Source organism: Neofelis nebulosa, chromosome 13, assembly GCF_028018385.1.
Source record: "Neofelis nebulosa isolate mNeoNeb1 chromosome 13, mNeoNeb1.pri, whole genome shotgun sequence".
NCBI classification, from domain to species: Eukaryota; Metazoa; Chordata; class Mammalia; order Carnivora; family Felidae; genus Neofelis; species Neofelis nebulosa.
Window position 1 is genome coordinate 78,306,221 of NC_080794.1, and position 19,503 is coordinate 78,325,723.

The following is a 19,503-nucleotide window of genomic DNA, read 5'->3' on the forward strand; positions in this document are numbered from 1 at the left end:
CGAGTATTGCTTTTGACATGCGCCGAAGGCTAAAATGCCCCAGAAGCCACTGAGCCCCAGACTGCCTTCCTGTATCATTAACATAAACAGCGTGTACATATAATTATGTGTATATATAATCGTGGATAAAATTAAGGCATATTTTTAAAATTTTATTTTAGAGAGAATGTACGTGAGTGCGGGAGAGGGACACGGGGAGAGAGAATCTTAAGCAGGTTCTACGCTCAGGCTCAGTGCAGAGCCTGATGTGGGGCTTGATCTCACAACCCTGGGATTGTGACTTGAGCCAAAGTCAAGAATTGGACGCTTATGTGACTGAGCCACCCAGGTGGCCCCATTCTTTCTTTCACTTAACAAAAACATCTTAACTATAGTCCATGTTTTTAAGCAGTTTTACAGACTAGCTGTTTCTATCAAGACAATACTTTCAAAAGCGCCTAATCCCAAACAAGAAAGTCGTAACACACCAATGTCGCGTCCTGTCGTGATTCTCAAACCAGGCTACTCCCTGGAACATTTAAATCAGAAATGTTTTGAGGCAGAACCCAAGTTCTAAAGTTCTCCAGTGATTCCAATGTACAACCAGGGTTGAGAAACATTATCAAAAATATGCTCGGTGACTGAGCCAAGAAGAATACCACCTTTGATCTGCTTCTGACACTGTATGGAGACGCAAGTCTCCGCGGCACCCTCTGGATCTGTGCTGGCATCTTCGTCATCGATGTTGATCTCTTCAGTTATTACATCTGGTCCCAGCTTGGCCATGTACAACATGCTGATTCTTTTCAATGTTTTATTTTCTTTATTTAGCTGAGGCAAAATATAAAAACAGTTATTTTAACAGCAGTCAAATGAGTGTCTTGGATTTTTAAACAATAGACAGATTAAGTGTATTTCTGTCTTCCATATTCATCAACATTCACAGCGTGAACTAACAATTAGAAGATTCATTAAGTAAGGTTTTATTTACACTTTTTTAATATTAAACTTATTAAAGTAAGGCCTGATGCCTGGATGACTGCCAGCAGCCTGGGAAAATCCTAGCTATAACTGATAATATAAGAGAACTTAAAATAAAACATCAGTATAGACGTTGTTACGTTAAGTAAGACCTGATGCCTGGATTACAGCCAGCAGCACGGGAAAATGCTAGTTATAACAGATGATATAAGAAGAATTAAGATAAAATACCGGTCTAGATTAAATCAGATTTCAATTTACTTCAATTTAATTAAGGCATTTTGTTTCAAAAAAATGTTTTCTTTGCTGCTATGCATGCCCTGTAAATGTTTGTTAGCTCAGCCCTCTCTCTTCTCTGGACACTGCTACACTCTCCTTCATTGTTCGGCAGGATTGCTACGGGAACAACCATGTTCCCCCAGAGCACACCCTATCCCTTTGGCCACAGCTAATCAGTCCACAGATTAGGCACACGAGGCCAAGCTTGGTCAGATGGATCCGTTCTCCAGAAATCTGGAGGCTGGAACACGGAGAGGAGTTTCCTTCCACACGTCTGCATGTACAGAAACTATTGGCACCCACATTCCAACTCTGAATTGAGGAATAGAGGAAGGGAGTCCATAGCAAAGCCAAAAATGGAGCTGATGTGTAGAGACAGACAGAGGAAAATAATGCAGATGGGTTTCCCACAGGGCTCCAGTCCATTCCTGAAATACTCTCCTAGCTCACAGACTCCATGGGATTCTCCAATATCCCTCACTAACAAATTCCTACTTTTCTTAAGCCAGTTCAAGATGTGTTTCCATCTAGAGTTCTAATAATACACAATGGAAGAAAGCGCAAGATATGTTTCTACTATCTCTATAAAGAGTTCCAATTCACAGCAAAGAAAAGAAATCCTAATTCATTAATGTATTTGTTACTCCTTTTGCAGAAATTAATTGCTTTTTAGTTTCAGTTGCTCACCTATCATTGCCTTCTTTGGTTCATGTTTATGTCCATATGAATATTAGTACAAAGCACACACAAAGAGTAAACTTGGAGGAGGGGAGGCGCCCGGGTGGCTCAGTCAGTTAAGCCTCCTACTTCGGCTCCAGTCAGATCTCAGGATTCGTGAGTTTGAGCACGGCATGGGGCACGTCGGATCCTCTGTCTCCCTCTCTGTCTCTTCCCCCCACTTGCATGTGCGAGCACGCTCTCTCTCTCAAAAATAAACATCAAAAAGAAAAAACAAAAGACTAAACTTGGGTCCAAAGTCCACAGAAGGAAAATACAGTTTTCTCATGTTTTCTCTTCTCAAGACTGCAAAATAAAAGGTCTTCTCTGAACATACGAACATTTAGAGATGAAACCATGTTTCTTTCACTAATGGCCAATGACCAACACGACAAGTTGTGAATTTCATAACTGACACTGGAAATTAATACAGAGACCTAGTTCAATGGAAAGCTAACTCCCCTTCTCCACTAATCACCTTATGTCAGAGTAAGCTGTGCTCGTACTTACTTGTCAGGCTTTGGCCCTTCATTTGTGGTAATTAGGACTCCTCGGGGAAAAGCCCAGACCATTTCAAACTGGGAGATCTGATTCTCACCCCAATAACATTGAATCTAAATATATCTTAAGTAGCCTGGTCTGGAGCACAGGAGGTTTCCCTGACCTCTCTGGGGAGTCAGGAAGAATCAATCCGTCAGAAATGGCTATGAACTCTTCCGCAGATTCTCCCTGGGAAGCCCAGTGAGTTCTATTCAGGGAATCTGACACAGCCCTTTTCTTCCCTGTCCCCAGCCCACAGTTCGAGCTTCTAGCTCCCCAAGGTACATTACGGGACCAAGAACTAGATGGGAGCCCGTCCTCTCTCTCAGCCTCTCTTTCCTCAGATGAAACATTCAAGTGAAGACTGCTGTGGGTTCTCTGAACCATGAATGCTACAGAGTAGACCTATGCTGTGCTCAAGGATCATGGTCAATTCCCGGACAACACCATCTTTTCTGAACGTTAGGAGGAAATAACAATTTAAGGAAAAGGTGAAAAAAAACCCTCAAGCCTTCATTTGTAATTCTGCCTCCTACCACTTAAACTAATGGTTTCCAGCTCTGCACATTAACATCTCTAGAGAGCTTTTAAAAACTCTCACTGCACAGGCTTGCAACAGACCCAAACCTCTGGGAGTGGAACCCAGCACAGTACTTTCTCTGAGTCCTCGGGTGACTCTAATGTACGTCAATACTAAGAATCTTTGATACAGAGAAAGGCAATGTGTTATTATACATTTCTATAAAATCAGCAGAGTCAAGAATCCTGCTCTGTAATCAAATGTTTCTGCCTCTAGAATAACCTCATCTTTCAGGGTGACAGTTTCCTCATCAGCGAACTAAGGAGAAAAACAGCTTCTACTCCATAATGTGAAGATTGAAGGAGATACTACATATAAAGTATTTAACACAGTGACTGACATGCAGTAAAAACTCAGTGTTCGCTACTCATTCTTACAAAAGAAGTTTAGTTTGTGCATCTGATTTTTCTTTGGAAATAGTCTATCAGCTCGTTTTCTTCAACCAAGATATACATCCATGATCCATGCAATTTTTCTTCCTCCAGGACACTCACGAAAGCACAAAAATGCTAAGTTTTGCCATCTGGTGCTTAATACGTCAGCTCCAGGGCTACCATCACAATAATAATAACCTGATAGTTAACAGTCCTACCCTCAAAAGAGTTTAATGCCTCTCTCTATCAAGTCAGGCACTAAAATCCACCAGCCCTTGGCTGGCCATACTACTCTATTTAACAAAGTTACTAACTCAAGAAGAAAGCCGCACACTGGGTGCTTGGCTGGCTCAGTAGGTAAAGCATGGACTCTTGATCTCAGGGTCATGAGTTCAAACAGCACATTGGGCATGGAGCCTAGTCACAAAAAATAGAAAAAAACAAAAAAGCCACCTAGAAAATTTCAAGTCTTCTCTGAAACATCATTCTCATGTTTCAGAAGAAGAAACGTAAGATTTATGTACATAAAGATCTCATGACCGTGCTAACTGGGTATTTTTGGAAACTCTGAATTCACAAATTTTGGCTATGCAATTTCACCGAAGTTATTATTCATCAACTTATATATGTTAACGGCATGCTAACTGTTTTTTGGAACCATTCTAAGTCACAAAGCAAAACTAAATCTTTTATAACCCTACAGTAACAGAATGCTCTACTACATTCAAATTTAAGTAGTTTTCATATCGGGTGCAGCATAATGAATATTTAAAGATACAAAATAAGCAAGTTAAACAGATTTGGACCATATGGTTTAAATAACTGGTCCACATTTATCAGGTTAACCTACACATTTTAGCAAAGCACCCACCCTTGCTTTTAAGAACATTATGCAAATTGCACCTTAAGAACTAAACATTCCATTTGTCATTAATTTGAAAGCAAAGATTCAGGAAAATAAGAATAAATTTGCAGAAACTTTGCTGCTTTAACAATGGAGCCTACCTTCAAAAATGACAATTGGGATATCTAAATCAGGATGTGTGGTTTATTGATCATACATATAGAGAAGCTTCCAAACTTTGCATTCAAAGCTGTAGGATCTTCCAGATCCAATGAGCACATCTATAGGTTTTGTTGACTTGTGTTTTTATTCCAAGTCCCATGAGGTCACATTGTATCCTCAAAAACAAACCGTATGTCCATTTTCAAAAGACTTCATAAAGAACAGAGGACAAACGGCAGAGGGAAGGGTCCCATGGTCAAGACCAAATTACAAAACTGACCTTTGAGATTAGCAACACAGTGGTTCATAACCACGGATGACCATAACAGTCACATGGCAGCTTTCTCAGCCCACACGTGGCCACCAGTGGGTGTAGGGTATTCTTAAGAAATCAACACGGGTCTACCCTGACACTTAAGACAACTATAGCTCAGAGAGGTGCATTCTCTTGCTCAAAGTCACCTGTTAGTTAAAAACAGAAAGGCAGGAATCAAATCTTTCTTTAAAGAGACCTATACAGGGGCACCTGGGTGGCTCAGGGGGTTAAGTGACCAACTCCTGATTTCGGCTCAGGTCACGATCTCGCGGTTTGTGGGTTTGAGCGAGCCCTGCGTCGGGTTCCACATCGACAGTGAGGAGCCTGCTTGGGTTTCTCTCTCCCTCCCTCTCTCTGCCCCTCCCCTGCTCATGTTCTCTCTTCCTCTCTCTCAAAATAAATAAATAAGCTTAAAAAAATAAAAACAAAAAAAATAAAGGGGCCTGTACAGACCCATGAGTAAAGTGCATCACGAAAATAAGAAAAGTCCTCCCCATTCTCCCTTCAGTCCTCACTCTAGTCTATCCTGTCATTTAAGAGGAGACTACAGCAGTCCAGGAACCAGAACTAACCTGCCCAAAGTCAGTCACATATGCCCAAAACGACATAAGTGGGAATGAAACCTGTATACACCGCCTCCCAAACTGCTGCTCTCCGTGAAGTCTGCCCATCCTGAGAGTCAGTCAAACCTTTTCGTTCCACGTGTCCTATTGGCAACAGGAATACTTAGGCACTTATGAATAGTGAGAGGAAACACAGAGACCATCCTCAGCCACTGCAAATTCGGAGCAGCTAGTGCGCTCCGACTACATTTTTCTACTTGTTCCAAAAGAAGACCCTCAGGACTTGAGAAGAGAATTTGCAGTTTTGTGGACCAGTGAACACTTAGCGACGTGTAGCACGGATGCAGCGGGGGGAGAGCGCTCACATCATCATCGTTTTGAAAGTGAAGGCCCGCACTGCTACGTATTCTTCAGACACAAATAACAGAAGGGAAGTTGCATGCACATCATTTATATTCTGAGGCTCTGGCTGCATTATCTTGTGAATCACAACGTAGTGTCATCACACAAACAATTAAGCAAACACCTCTAGCAAGCACACTGCTAATGCATACAAATTAAATAGAGAGATATACAGACGGACTGATGGACTGATTTGCAGAATTTCAGTCACATCCAAAGACACACTTTGGAGGCACCTGATGGGGAAGAGGGGAAAGACACACAACCGGCAATTACTAATGATATTTGGCTAAAAATTGCTGTCATCCATTTCCTGATGAAGTGGTTCAGATGCATTTTACTCAACCCAAAATACGTAAGACGGAGATAAAAACATTCTTTAATAATAATGTACTTCTGATGAGACAGAATATAGAAAATTACACTCTTGGTAAATTCATCAGCGAGAAGCAATCAGCAGAGCACTGGAGGTCACCTTTAGCATATGCCCTCACTCTGCTTTCACAAATAATCACCTGAAATATAAGGCTGGAGGTTGACTTTTTCATCTAAATCAAACACGAAACACTCACTGATCCTTTACGTCCCACCAGGTTAGTTTTAAACTTGGTTAACATTTTCACCCAGTCCATAGACATCTAGGAAGTCCAGCTGGAAGAACTCCTCTGGGGCCATTTTTCACAGGCAAAAAAGCACAAATGCTGAAATACATATAAAGAAATGCCCCCTGTTGCAATCATAATAACCTATGCAGTAAGATATTTCCATAAGCCGCTTCCAGGAGTCTGAGAACTTATAACAGTGTCCTCATCGTCAGAGTGGAGACAACGGATTAGAAAACCAGAGGGGCAGAAAAGGGCAGAGGCCACTCTTCAGAAAAGCACGTTGAAATTAAAAAGCTCAAGTAGAATTCCCTTCTTTAAAGAGTCTCACCTTTGTTGCCAAAGCTTCGGCGCTTTCTCGACAGGTCTTCTCTATTTCAAGATGGTTCTGCATAAAATTGACTTCCTCTATAACCATGTGAGAAACTAGGAATGAGGGGAAAAAAGTCTCAGCATTCAGAGATTAGTCAGTGATTCCAGAAGCCCACACATTTCGTCCCATGACTCGGAATACTTCAATTCTTTAGCTAGCCAGACCTTCAGCTCTCATGGAAAAAAAAAGTGTTGAAGAGGCTGTCCTGATTAAATCTTAGCTAATATATGAATGTGGAAGGGAAAAAAGAACACAAGGAAGAGGCTTTTATTGCCAGTGCATACATTTTAGGAAAGCTAGTTAGGAAGTTTTTTGAAGTGTCTGCTTCCCATGTACCTGTGCATGCAGCCAGACATGTCCACGAATTTGGACGACAGAGCCTGTCCTAAATAAAAAGTGGCACACGTGATTTCCTTTGCATAACAGGACAGAACACGTGGATCTAATAAGGAAAGCTAGCAAAAGAGACATTTTTTAAAAATAAACCTCCAATTGATCTCTTTAACTGGAGTAACCGATGTGGCAGCTTAGTGATGGTCAGTACTGTAACAGCAGTCTTTATCAGGGACAAAGTGGTTACTTTTACTAAACTCCAAGGCAGAAAAGCAGAGCAACAAGGTTTATGCACCATAGGACGATGAAATCAGATGCTGCTTGCATCACAGACTGCTAGGAAATTCGGAAGAAAACAGAATTTTATCCGATACTTTACCAATGCCTGAAAAATAGTTATTTTGAGGTGTTTTTTTTTTTCTAAATAGCTGCTCTATATAAATGGAGATCTACAGGTACAAAATTGAGAACTTGAATCGTACTCGAAAGACCAAGGGACATGCCAATTCCTCTCGCCCATGTTTCTAGCTAAAAGAAAACGCTCAGAATCTTAAACTTAACTGTAGAGGTGTATACTCATTGACATTTGTTTGGCTTAAGAAAGAAAAATTAAGTCTACCCAAATGTGAAACCCAACAAAGTTAGGCAAAAAGCACTGGGCTCACATAACACAAAGAGAGATTACTTTTGCTTCATTTAAGCTTAATTAACCTGCAATTATGATTAAACTCAGGGGGGGAAAAATTTCTCTCCAAATTAAATACAAAAATGTATTACTTCCTAAGTCTGTCCAAAGTTCTTATTATGTTAATATTCAGATTCATAAAGCAGGACTAAATGGCCAGAAACATCTCTAACCTTGACATTTTTTCAGGGGTAATAATAATCTGCAGCAAATGCAGGCCAACCAAAAACCACTTAACTAATTAGTAGTTGCAGTCACCGAGAAAAACATGAATCAACACTGTTATTACAAGTGGCACATTTGAGTGGCATCTAATTATGACTTGATGAGCACGATACTTGCATTATCAACATTACTACCGCATCCCATCAGGGCCTAAAAGCTGCCGATGGCATTGACTTCGAGAAACTCCCACTCAATGGTACGGCAGCACCCAACAATCGGCTTGGCAGGGGCCCCCCTCACTAAATGACACGTTAAGCGTAATTACTGGTAGACATTGTAAATAAACAGGATTGGAAGTGAAAATTGTACCAAGTGCATAAGACACAATCTGACACATTGGAAGTGGCAGCCTTAATTGAGAGTTTCTTTGACTGCTCAAGATCATTTCAACTGCATTTCTCAGAGGACAGTGATTATAACTGTGGAGACAGACGGCATAATGGTATCAGCACTGCTGACAGAGCAGTGAATTAAATTGTATCTGCTGTTGTGTGAAAGCCTTGATGAGAGGTACAGATGCCTTAGTGGTCTTATCATTATAACACAATGGTCATGTTGTCATCAACCTTTCTGGCTCCAATTGAAAAGAAATGATTGTGTGTTGAGGCTCTGCACCCCCCCCCTCCACACCCCCCCCTCCTATTCTATCTCTTGTTCTGAATAGAACCAATTTTCAGAGAGCTATGAAATCACGCAATAGGTCCTAAAATGCAGCTGCTTGGCATACAAACGGGTCCCCATTAAACTGGAATCACACACAATATGTGTTTATGCCAGAAGAACAAATAGAAGCTGAACACAGGCCAAGTTTATTCACACACACAAAGCCCATGTAGCTCTTCATCAATATAATTGCCTTTTATATTGTAGTTTAAATAATAGGCTCTATTATTTCCTTAAAATCCTAATATTCTTGGCATTTTATCACTGTGTTTACAAGGTAGGTTCTTCAAAAATGTGAAGGAAAGAGAAAAGAAACCTACACAATTTTTACAACATCAAATATTACTTTGAATTTTTTAGCCTTAACTACTTGACTTCTTCTCCCACAATCTGGTATTTCCATGATCATAACAAAAACATAAACACTCTGCATGTTTCATAGGAATTTGACTTTTTATTCAACAACATTCTTGCTCATGGAAGAGTGAGAAAAATCATTCCACCATAGCCAGGTTTAAGCCTAGCAAAAAGAAAAAAAAAAAACTTATTTTCTGAACATTTTGTAAAAATCTGCCCTGTAATTTAACTTGATAAACTTACATAGGTAGCGCTAGCCCCCATTTTCTCCAATTCTCATACAGTAGACTCCATCAGGTAGGTGTGCTTTTTTTTTTAATCTCATCCTCTAAGAGGGAACAGTAGAAATCAGAAATTGTGCTTTGATTTCTAGTTTAAAAAATTATCCCTATGCTAAATAGGTAGCAAAGAAACGTACTTATCAACTTTCCAGATTCAAAAGAGAACATACTTCAAAGGGCAATTATATCTTTGAAAAGCATGACCTCATTTCTAAAACCAAAAGTCAGGTTACGTGACACAAAACAGATATTTCTGTAATACATCATTTCATTTGCACCTTCCAAAGGACAAAAGTTTTAAAAACCTTTAGGTGTTCATTCAGTGATTTGCCTTACGGTGCTGAACGCAGGCTTGTCTCGTAATATCCACAGACCATGACCACTACCCCTAAATGTGTCTATAATTTCGATGACATGAAAGTTTAAAAAAGTTTAAAAACTTTCGATGACATGAAATTTTAAAAATGTTTTAAAAAAGAAGAAAGCCGAATCCAGGTATTTTAGAAATACATACTGAAATATTTCCAAATAAAATGAGATGATGGCTAGAATTCGTTTCAACATAATCTGAGGTTGGTGAGAGCAGAGGTATGGATGCAGAGATGAAATTAACTTGGCCATCAGCTGGTTAACTGTCGAAGCTGTATACTGCATAAATGGGGGTTCGTTATACTATTTTCTCACTTTTGCATAAGCTTGATACTTTCCATAGTAACAGTTGTTTTTAATGACTCTGAGAAGTAAGAAGCATAACCTAAAAGTACGTTGACCGTTGCGTCTACCAGTCGAGCTGAATTAGCCAAGTTTGTTTCTCCTCTTCGTGACCCCAAAGCACATGTACATACGCGCCATCATAGAATGCATCACACCGTAGGGCAACTGGGCTTTTCTTTCTTTGTCACTCGCTTTTGTCTTTTTTTTTTAAGGTTTATTTTTATTTTTTGAGAGAGAGAGAGAGAGACAGACAGACAGACAGAGCACGAGCGGGGGAGGAGCAGAGAGAGAGGGAGACACAGAATCCGAAACAGGCTCCAGGCTCTGAGCTGTCAGCACAGAGCCCGACGCGGGGCTCAAACTCACAAACTGCAAGATCATGACCTGAGCTGAAGCCGGATGCTCAACAGACTGAGCGACCCAGGTGCCCCTGCTTTCATCTTTTATTAACCGTGAGAATGAGAGCAGGAATTTTTCTTTGCTCACGTGGGACTCCCTTGCACCTAGCATGATGCTAGGTATCAACTAGGTTACCAGGTTTGTGTTTGTCTCAACGACTGAGAAAACAGATCAGGCCTACCTTCATCTGTGAACACCCTTTTACAAGAACGTTCTCTCTAGAACAGAACTGCTCAGGACACAACCACCATCACCATTTATCAGGCCAACTACGTGTCCAGCCTGTTCCACACCCTTTACATGTGTTCTGTCGTGAATTCTCACAACAGTCTTAGGAGGCATGTACTATCGCAAGTTTTGTATTTGAGAACACTGAAGCCCAAAAAGTCAAGTAACAGATGTCAAATTACAGAGTTCTAACCGGTCAGGCCCAGCCAAACCAATTTCTAGGTGAATCCCATTCCTCCATGTCTCCTTCTAACTTGTTGTAGTCAAAGGTGATACCACCAGGGGCGCCTGGGTGGCTCAGTCCAGTTAAGTGTCCAACTTCGGCTCAGGTCATGATCTCGCGGTTCATGGGTTGGAGCTCCCCGTCGGGCTCTGTGCTGACAGCTCAGAGCCTGGAGCCTGCTTCGGATTCTGTGTCTTCCTCTCTCTCTGCCCCTGCCCCACTCAACGTCTCTCTCTCTCTCTCTCTCTCTCTCTCTCTCTCTCTCTCTTTTTTCTCTCAAAAATAAACATTAAAATTAAAAAAATTTTTTGGGGGGTGGGGGGTGCCTGGGTGGCTCGGTCGGTTGAGCGTCCGACTTTGGCTTAGGTTAACAATCTCACAGTTCAGGGATTTGAGCCCCACATAGGGCTCTATGCTGACAGCTCAGAGCCTGAAGCCTGCTTCGGATTCTGTGTCTTCCTCTCTCCCTGCCCCTCCCCTGCTCAGGCTTTGTCACTCTCTCACTCGAGAATAAATAAACTTAAGTCTACGGCCATACCACCCTGAACGCGCCCGATCTTGTCTGATCTCGGAAGCTAAGCAGGGTCGGGCCTGGTTAGTACTTGGATGGGAGAATAAATAAACTTAAAAAAAAAAAAATTAACAAAGGGGACGCCACCAATGGTGCCACCCTGAGCAAAACTCCTCTCCATCCAGCCAACTGTCAGCAATACTCGGATGCAGAGTGTCTCCCAAGCAGATGTGATGAACGTACCACAAGTTCTCCTGCAACATCAGGTTACCTGCAAGGTCGTCACATAGTGTGCAAACAGTGACGAAAGCTGGCAGGTGTGCAGGAAAACGGGTGTGCCCTAACACAGAGCAAAGGCTCTCAGGTTCTGGCTGGAGGGCATCAAAGACCTTTACTTACTTCTCCTCGCACAGGAATCTGCCTTCATAGGGAACATGGCTTTGCTAGGCAGTGATGCTCCTCATGCAGGAAGACAGGAAGAAGGCTCAGGAAGAGCTGCACGGAAATCTGGACGAAACCTGCTAGAAAGAGCACGCTGAGCCGGGACGGTAGAGCCCTCCTGTGGAACAGAGCTCCTCCTAAACCTGGTTCAGCTGCTCTCTTCCTGCACTCAGAGAACGAGGTTTAGCAGGTAAACGTTATAGGCAGGCAGATTTCCGCTTAGCACCCAAAGAAACTTTCCCTGTCCAAAAATGAAATCGTGAACTAACTCCTGTCCTCTTAACACTGAAGGGCACTCTGGCCAAGGCAGTGAATGAGATGCTGGCAGCAGCAACTAATATTTACGGAGTCCTTGAACTCTAACACCAGGCAATGCATTCAGCACTTTTTACATGAAGTATCTCATTTATTCCTTGAACAGCCTGTGAGGCAGGATCATTTATCCCAATCTTACAAATGTGGAAATCGTTCAGGGTTAGGTGGATTGACACCAAAGGGCGCTTTTTACGGGTGGTAACTGAGGCATTCCCTTCCAAACCTGAACTTCCACCCTCAGTTCAAAGGTCATCGACCACAGTCGTAATGTTTTAACAAATATTCAAAGTTTTCTTCATCCCCATTTCCTGTTCTTTTGAGACGAGTCAAGAGTCAGCACTGTGTTTTCCTGTCATCCAAGCTTTAAGGTTGAGCTGACTTAGAAAAGTGAAAAATTAAATGAAGACAGCAATAAAGATTGTTGTACTAACCTTTCAATTGATTCTTTCAGGCTTTGAGCTGCTCGTAGGGAAAAGTGTGAATTTTTAAAACTATCAAAGGTATTTAGAGAAAAGAGACAAAGAGGGGAAAAGAAATAGATGAGAGCAGTTTATGTGTTACTCTAAAGGTAGGCTGATTTGGGGGGAAGCCCCTTCCACATGTGCATAACATAAGAGGCAAAATGCCTACTACCTACCCGACCAAAGCATTTTATGGTAAGTCCAACCATAAGAACTTGAATTATTCCCACTACACACAGCATGCCAATCCACTATCAAGAGTTAATTCAAGAACATGAATTGGTAACGATGCCCATGGCATAACCCTTTCGGTGTGACTTGGTGTTAGAACATCCCATTAATTCTGCATCAGGGAAGAAGAAAGTCCTGCACCCATTGCAATTCACACATTCACAAATAAGACATATTTCTGTCATAGCGTACTGGCCTCCAAAGATAGGTAACATCAACAATATTCCCCTGAGATTTGGTTACAGCCAGACCCTTGAAATAAACTGGCTATTGAAATTAACGATAATGCTGCATTTTTATGGCTGTTTAACCTTCAGCAAGAATAAACTGTTTTGTTGTGTAGTTACCCAGTCAACATTTTATGATACAATCAAACAGCCTAATGCAGCATCTGCAGAAAGATGGAAAAGATCTTGCTTCCAAGGGAGAGGGTCACTTTTCCTGCTAAGGTCTGGTCCTCTTCCCATGACATATTTCCTTCTGCTCCCTCTGAGTGTGACCAGATATATTCTATCTTAGGGGATAAGGTAATAACAGATTTGGATAAGGGCGCCTGAGTGGGTCAGTCGGTTAAGCATCCGACTTCAGCCCAGGTCATGATCTCGAGGGTTGTGGGTTTGAGCCCTGCGTCGGGCTCTGTACTGACAGCTCAGAGCCTGGCTCCTGCTTCAGGTTCTGTGTCTCCCCCTCACTCTGTCCCTCCCCTGCTCACACTCTGTGTCTGCCTCTCAATAATAAATAAATGTTAAAAAAAATTTTTTTAAATAACAGATTTGGATCACATACAAAAATAAGACCATAGCAGAAATTTAGATGATTACAGCTTTTATGGGCATATGACTTTCCCTGGTGAGACGGGGCCATTTCAAACATGCAAACTCTTAAAAAAATGTGTAAGTTCTGTGAACTAGAATTCCTTTTCTATGAATTAAGGTAAGAGACAAATCAGACCACTCTAAAGATGTGTAAGAATACTTGACATGGCATTAAGATATCTAAAACTCCAAAACAATCCATCATCTGTCATTGAAAAAAAAATGTTTAAATAAATTATGGTACGATCATATAAGAGACTAAGATGGACAACAATTAAAACAAATACTAAAACAAATTAATATAAAAACAAATTGAAACAAATATACATCTCTACTGACATGCAAAAAATACACTGTTTCGTGAAAAGAGCAGGCTGCAAAACTAAATGCAAAGCATGGCTTTGCTTTTTGTGGACACACATATTGCCTACAGACAAAAGACCAAGAAAGAAAGACTATAAAACACTAACGCTGCCTTTTCTCAGAGTCAAGATAACAAGTAATTTTTGTTCTCCTTCGACTGTTCTACATAGTAAAATTTTTTCATAACAAGGGCAAACTGTCTTTTATAATAACATACTCATAAAACAATAATGCTCATTGCATTTGTTTGAAAATTACAGTAATGCCAGGACATTGTGGGGGGGGGGGGGGTGGCAAATGGGAGGACAATTCTTGCTTTCTTGGATACTCAATGCAGCGGCAACTAAACACAGGGGCCGTGCCTACCCACATAATCCCAAAACACAGTTTGGGTGTGCTTACAATAATTCCAATGAAAGGCTTACATACTTTTCTGAAATTCCTCCAGTTTTTTAACAGCTTCATCTCGTTCTTGCCTAATTTTGTCGCACTGAAATGAGAAAACACGGAAACGTTAAATTTTTATCACAAGCTTGCCTAATTTTGTCGCACTGAAATGAGAAAACACGGAAATGTTAAATTTTTACCATAAGCTTGCCTAATTTTGTCACACTGAAATGAGAAAACACGGAAACGTTAAATTTTTACCATAAGCTTGGGAAGGCAAAAAAGAGCAAACTTACCAACAGTAACAATTTTATGAGAAGAAAACGAAAATTTAAAACCTTTAAGAAGCACTCATGGTCACATGGTACTTATTCTACTCAGTCGCATGGTCTTTGTACCATTTGTATCTGGCCACTTTCCTTGGACCTTCTAAGATAATGAGTCATCCTCCTGCTGGTTATCTCCTCAGGAACGGACCCATTTAACATCCTTGAGTTCAAATCACTCTTTTAAGAGAATATATGTGCCTCTTTTTTTTTTTTTTTTTAATTTTTTTTTTCAACGTTTTCTATTTATTTTTGGGACAGAGAGAGACAGAGCATGAACGGGGGAGGGGCAGAGAGAGAGAGAGGGAGACACAGAATCGGAAACAGGCTCCAGGCTCTGAGCCATCAGCCCAGAGCCTGACGCGGGGCTCGAACTCATGGACCGCGAGATCGTGACCTGGCTGAAGTCGGACGCTTAACCGACTGCGCCACCCAGGCGCCCCTGTGCCTCTTTTTTAAGTGGGTATTTGGCTAATACAGTGAACACCCCCCACATCTGCAGCTCAGATTCCCTGAAACTGGATAGGAACGATCTCTCCAGAACTATTCAGAACACCTGCGCACAACCGGAAGTGACGACACTTCAACACAAACTGCTGCCCTGCATCCCTTGAAACCTTCACTCAGGGAAAAAGATATCCTTGCATCCTCAGAATTCTACAGAGAAGGTAGCAAATTAAAATAAGAGAAGACAAAATATTCCACAATAAGCACGTGTCATTGACAAACTATTTTTTAGGGTTTTTTTGTTTTGGTTTTTAGAGAAAGAGAGCGAGTACAAGCTGGGGAGAGGGGCAGAGGGAGGGAGAGAGAGAGAGAGTGGGGCTTGATCCCACGACCCTGGGATCGTGAACTGAGCCGAAATCAAGAGACTTAACGCTCAACCAACTGTGCCACTCAGGTGCCCCAAGAAATTTTTAGTTTTAAAAGGTGGGAGGACTCACTGAAAAGACTAGGAGGAGTAAGACCTTAAAAGGCAAAAATAACTTTTAAAGCATCAGGACCTTCCAGTGTGTCTGGTATAGAAACAAGCATCCCTTAGTTTTACAAGCCCTGAAGGTATTAATGAATGCTATAAAAGCCTCACGTTCATTATGAGGACTGATGCGACTTACCCATGAGTTTCACAAACCGGGTTAAGTATAACACATTTCAGAAAGATTTTCATCGTAGGTGTCTAAAACTTTAAAAAGTTATTTTTAACTATTAGAGTGAGAATTAATTTCTGAATTTTCTGGGACTACTCTAATACCATTACCAGAGGGTCATGTGAATAAAGCAGAACTTTAAATTATATTTGAATCCTACCGTGCCAGATAAACATATTGGGATTTCATGCCTTTGGATATTTCCCATTTCCATTTACAATGGTTAAAAAGTCATGATGCCACTGATAATTTGGAAAACCCAAATAAAGACAGTGAGATAGTCTCATCCATCAGACTGGCAAAAACGGAAAAAGTTTGTTCTCAGGAGTTAGAAAACCCTCACACACTGCTGGTGGGAGTGTCAACTGGCATAACAAACTACCAAAACTGAAAATGCACGTACCCTGTGACTCGGCAATTCCACTTTTTCTTTAAAGACTTTATTTGCAAGTAATCTCTACGCCCAACGTGGGGCTCGAACGCACAGCCCCGAGGTCAAGAGTCGCATGCTCTTCCGACTGAGCCAGCCAGGCGCCCCTGAAATTCCACTTCTAGATTCTGTTACTGGAATCTCTAGTACAAGCCGATCTGTACATACATGTTCAACATTTATAATAACAATAAATCATGGTGTTTTCACATAACACACTAGACACCAGTGACAGCGAATGCACGTGAGCTCTGTGTCAACATATACTGCAAAAGCCATAATGGCGAATAAAAGGACTCGGTGCACAAAAGAAAAAAAAAAGGGACTTGATGCACATATACCAGAGTATACCTTAAGCGGATAAAATCACTTTACATACTATGCTATAGTATACTATAAATGTACATTTCACAATACATATGGCATATATAAAACATATAAAAACACATAATAAAAGAACACGTACACAATTTATCATGGCAGTTGGCTCTTAAAACAAGGAGGGGAAGGGGCCCAGGGCAGAGCGACACAGGGAACCTTCGATTTTACCTGCAGCATTCTTTTTTAGTTAAAAAAAAAAAACAAAAAACATTTAATTCTGTGAGGGCCATATTTGTTACATCAATCTCTGCCCTTTTCTGTGCTTTTAAAATATTTTTCTTAATTAAAAAAAATTAAGACATAAACAGTTCAGCCTCCCCTTTAAAATGTCTCAGGAGGGGCGCCTGGGTGGCTCAGTCGGTTAAGCGTCCGACTTCGGCTCAGGTCACGATCTCGCGGTATGTGAGTTCGAGCCCCGTGTCAGGCTCTGGGCTGACGGCTCAGAGCCTGGAGCCTGTTTCCGATTCTGTGTCTCCCTCTCTCTCTGACCCTCCCCGGTCCATGCTCTGTCTCTCTCTGTCTCAAAAATAAATAAACGTTAAAAAAAAATTAAAAAAAAAAAAATGTCTCAGGAACTGACACTTAAAAAAAAAAAAAAAAAACCAAAACCAAAAAACCTATGTCCATTCATTTGGGGAAAATCCATTCTGGCAAGAGTGCACGAAACAGGCACTGGTGCTAAATCAGCAAGGCTGTTTACTAAATCCTGACTTACACCCTCCCGAAGAGGGATCAGCCCAGACCATTTCCTTGAGGAGAAGGCATATTCTTTCATTAAGGTCTTCTTCAGGAATTTCTCCTCTGTGGGAGGGGAAGTAATGCCGCCTAATTTAGTTTCAAGTTACAACTTAACAGATAAACTGCATTCATTCATTCATTCATTCATTCATTCATTCATTTTGGTGTTTACAATTCTAAACACTAGAGCTCTGGATTCTCAAATAAGTTTTGTTAGATCTTTCCCCCAAAGGGACGGAATGCTTAGCTAGCCAGCTGTTTCAGGAACGTTCTTCTTGTTTTCCAGAATGAGGCTTCTGTTTCTGTGGAACCACCCCGCCACCCTGCCAGTCGGCACACCCACCTCCAACAACTCACAGTTTAGTCTAAATGAGCATAAGCGAAACATAATTTCTGACTAGACTCACATGCCTGAGTTATGACTGCCAAGTGAAATAGATCTGATGCTTTCTTTTGAGTTAACTTCATGTTTCTTAATCTGACATTTCTGAAAGGTGTAACATGCCCTGTGAAAAACCGTCTTCATCGAAGATTTGGCACTTGGGCGTGTTGTCCCTGACTTAATACCACTTGGATTCTTCTATATCCCTCTCCAAGCTCCACCTGAAAGAATCAAGGTGAATTGGGGCGCCTGGGTGGCTCGGTCGGTTAAGCAGCCGACTTCGGCTCAGGTCGTGATCTCGCGGTCCGTGAGTTCGAGCCCCGCGTCGGGCTCTGTGCTGACAGCCTGGAGCCTGTTTCGGATTCTGTGTCTCCCTCTCTCTGACCCTCCCCCGTTCATGCTCTGTCTCTCTCTGTCTCCAAAATAAATAAACGTTTTAAAAAAAAATCAAAAACCAGGGTTTTCACTGAGATATGAACATTAAACACGATAGCATTCTACGGTGGATTTGAAAAAGACCACCGACAGACATCACACACAAACCACCCGTGCAGGTACCATTTACTGGTCATGAACCACACATGACAATTTTAGGTGGGCTTATACCATTTCCCCAGAAGTAAAGCTTTATGCCCATGCTTTCCACTCATAAGGCCCAGGTAGACAGGCTTTGGTTAATAATAGGTGTCAGTATCCCAGTCTTACTCTAACGTGCCAGGAACCGGTTTCTACCGTCCGGCCATATGTTTTTAACACGACCCCTACAGGCATCACCAGAGGATTCAGAAGCGTCTCCCAAACCCAGCTGTATTCTAGCAGGGGTCTTCGTGTGGCTTTGCTTTCTATTTTCTGCAACCGCATTATGATAGAACTGGCAGCCACAGAATTTACCATCTGCTATGGATACTGAAAGGGGTGTGTGTTGCAGGGGGAGGGGGAATCTACACATGCGGCAAATGCAGCTGACTTACTCCAAACCAGAGCTGAACAAAATATGAAGGACGTACCCCTTTACTTAAGCAGAAACCCAAATATCCACTTATCTTATCATTTTAGGTGAACCCCAAAAAATACCTTGTAACCTTTCTCTTATTCTACCCACAGACGGAAGTTAGCAAGGATTCTGGGCCTTTTTGGGAGAATGTTGCGTCTTTATGTCCTGCAGAAGCCCCTCACCCACCCTACCCCTTCCTCTACCCTGCCCACACAGCTGCAGCATTTGTAGAAACTGTTTCTTTTTGTGTGAGAATTGCTCATGGAGACTTTGCAATAGCAACAGATGTTCCTGGGCCCACGTCACTTCATTATGATGCCCAACGACTCTCTGTATAGCCGGCGGCTGGGGTAGAACCCAGCAGCACGAGGGCTGACTGTGTTAAGCTAGCTGGATGACATGAGGTCGATTCTAGAGTCTCTATATTGGCTCTTTATGAAGTGGTGAATTAGCCAGAGGTTGGCCTTGCTGGTTTTGAATATTAGAGGCCCTGGCCTCAATGTGCGAAGGCCTGGCTCTGTTCCACGAATGTTCCTTGAGCCTCGTCCAGGCAGATACCTGGCTTCTGAAACGAAACCAGCATTTCAAAGCACTTGGCAGAATGATGTGCAGAGGTAAGTCTCTCCAGGGTGAACTGGCAATCCCTCCCTCCCCCCACCAAAACGGGCGCCTCCCTTCCTTCTCCCTCACACATCAACTGTTTATACAACAGTATCTGCTTCACGGGGCTCAGCAGAAATACAGAGAACTGTGGTAGACG

General features: G+C 41.8%; 1 protein-coding gene across 3 annotated transcripts in view; it reads right to left on the minus strand.

The window, feature by feature from the left end:
• SHTN1 (shootin 1) overlaps positions 1-19,503 on the minus strand; it is a 103,191-nt gene that overhangs the window by 62,566 nt on the left and 21,122 nt on the right. For 2 of the 3 annotated variants that reach the window (XM_058697888.1, XM_058697890.1), the window contains exons 3-5: positions 14,387-14,447; positions 6,671-6,765; positions 642-810 (exon numbers count right to left, since the gene is read on the minus strand). In XM_058697888.1, the coding sequence (XP_058553871.1) occupies positions 642-810; positions 6,671-6,765; positions 14,387-14,447 (325 nt within the window). The remainder of the gene's footprint in view (positions 1-641; positions 811-6,670; positions 6,766-14,386; positions 14,448-19,503) is intronic. The other variant, XM_058697889.1, reaches the window with a different exon arrangement.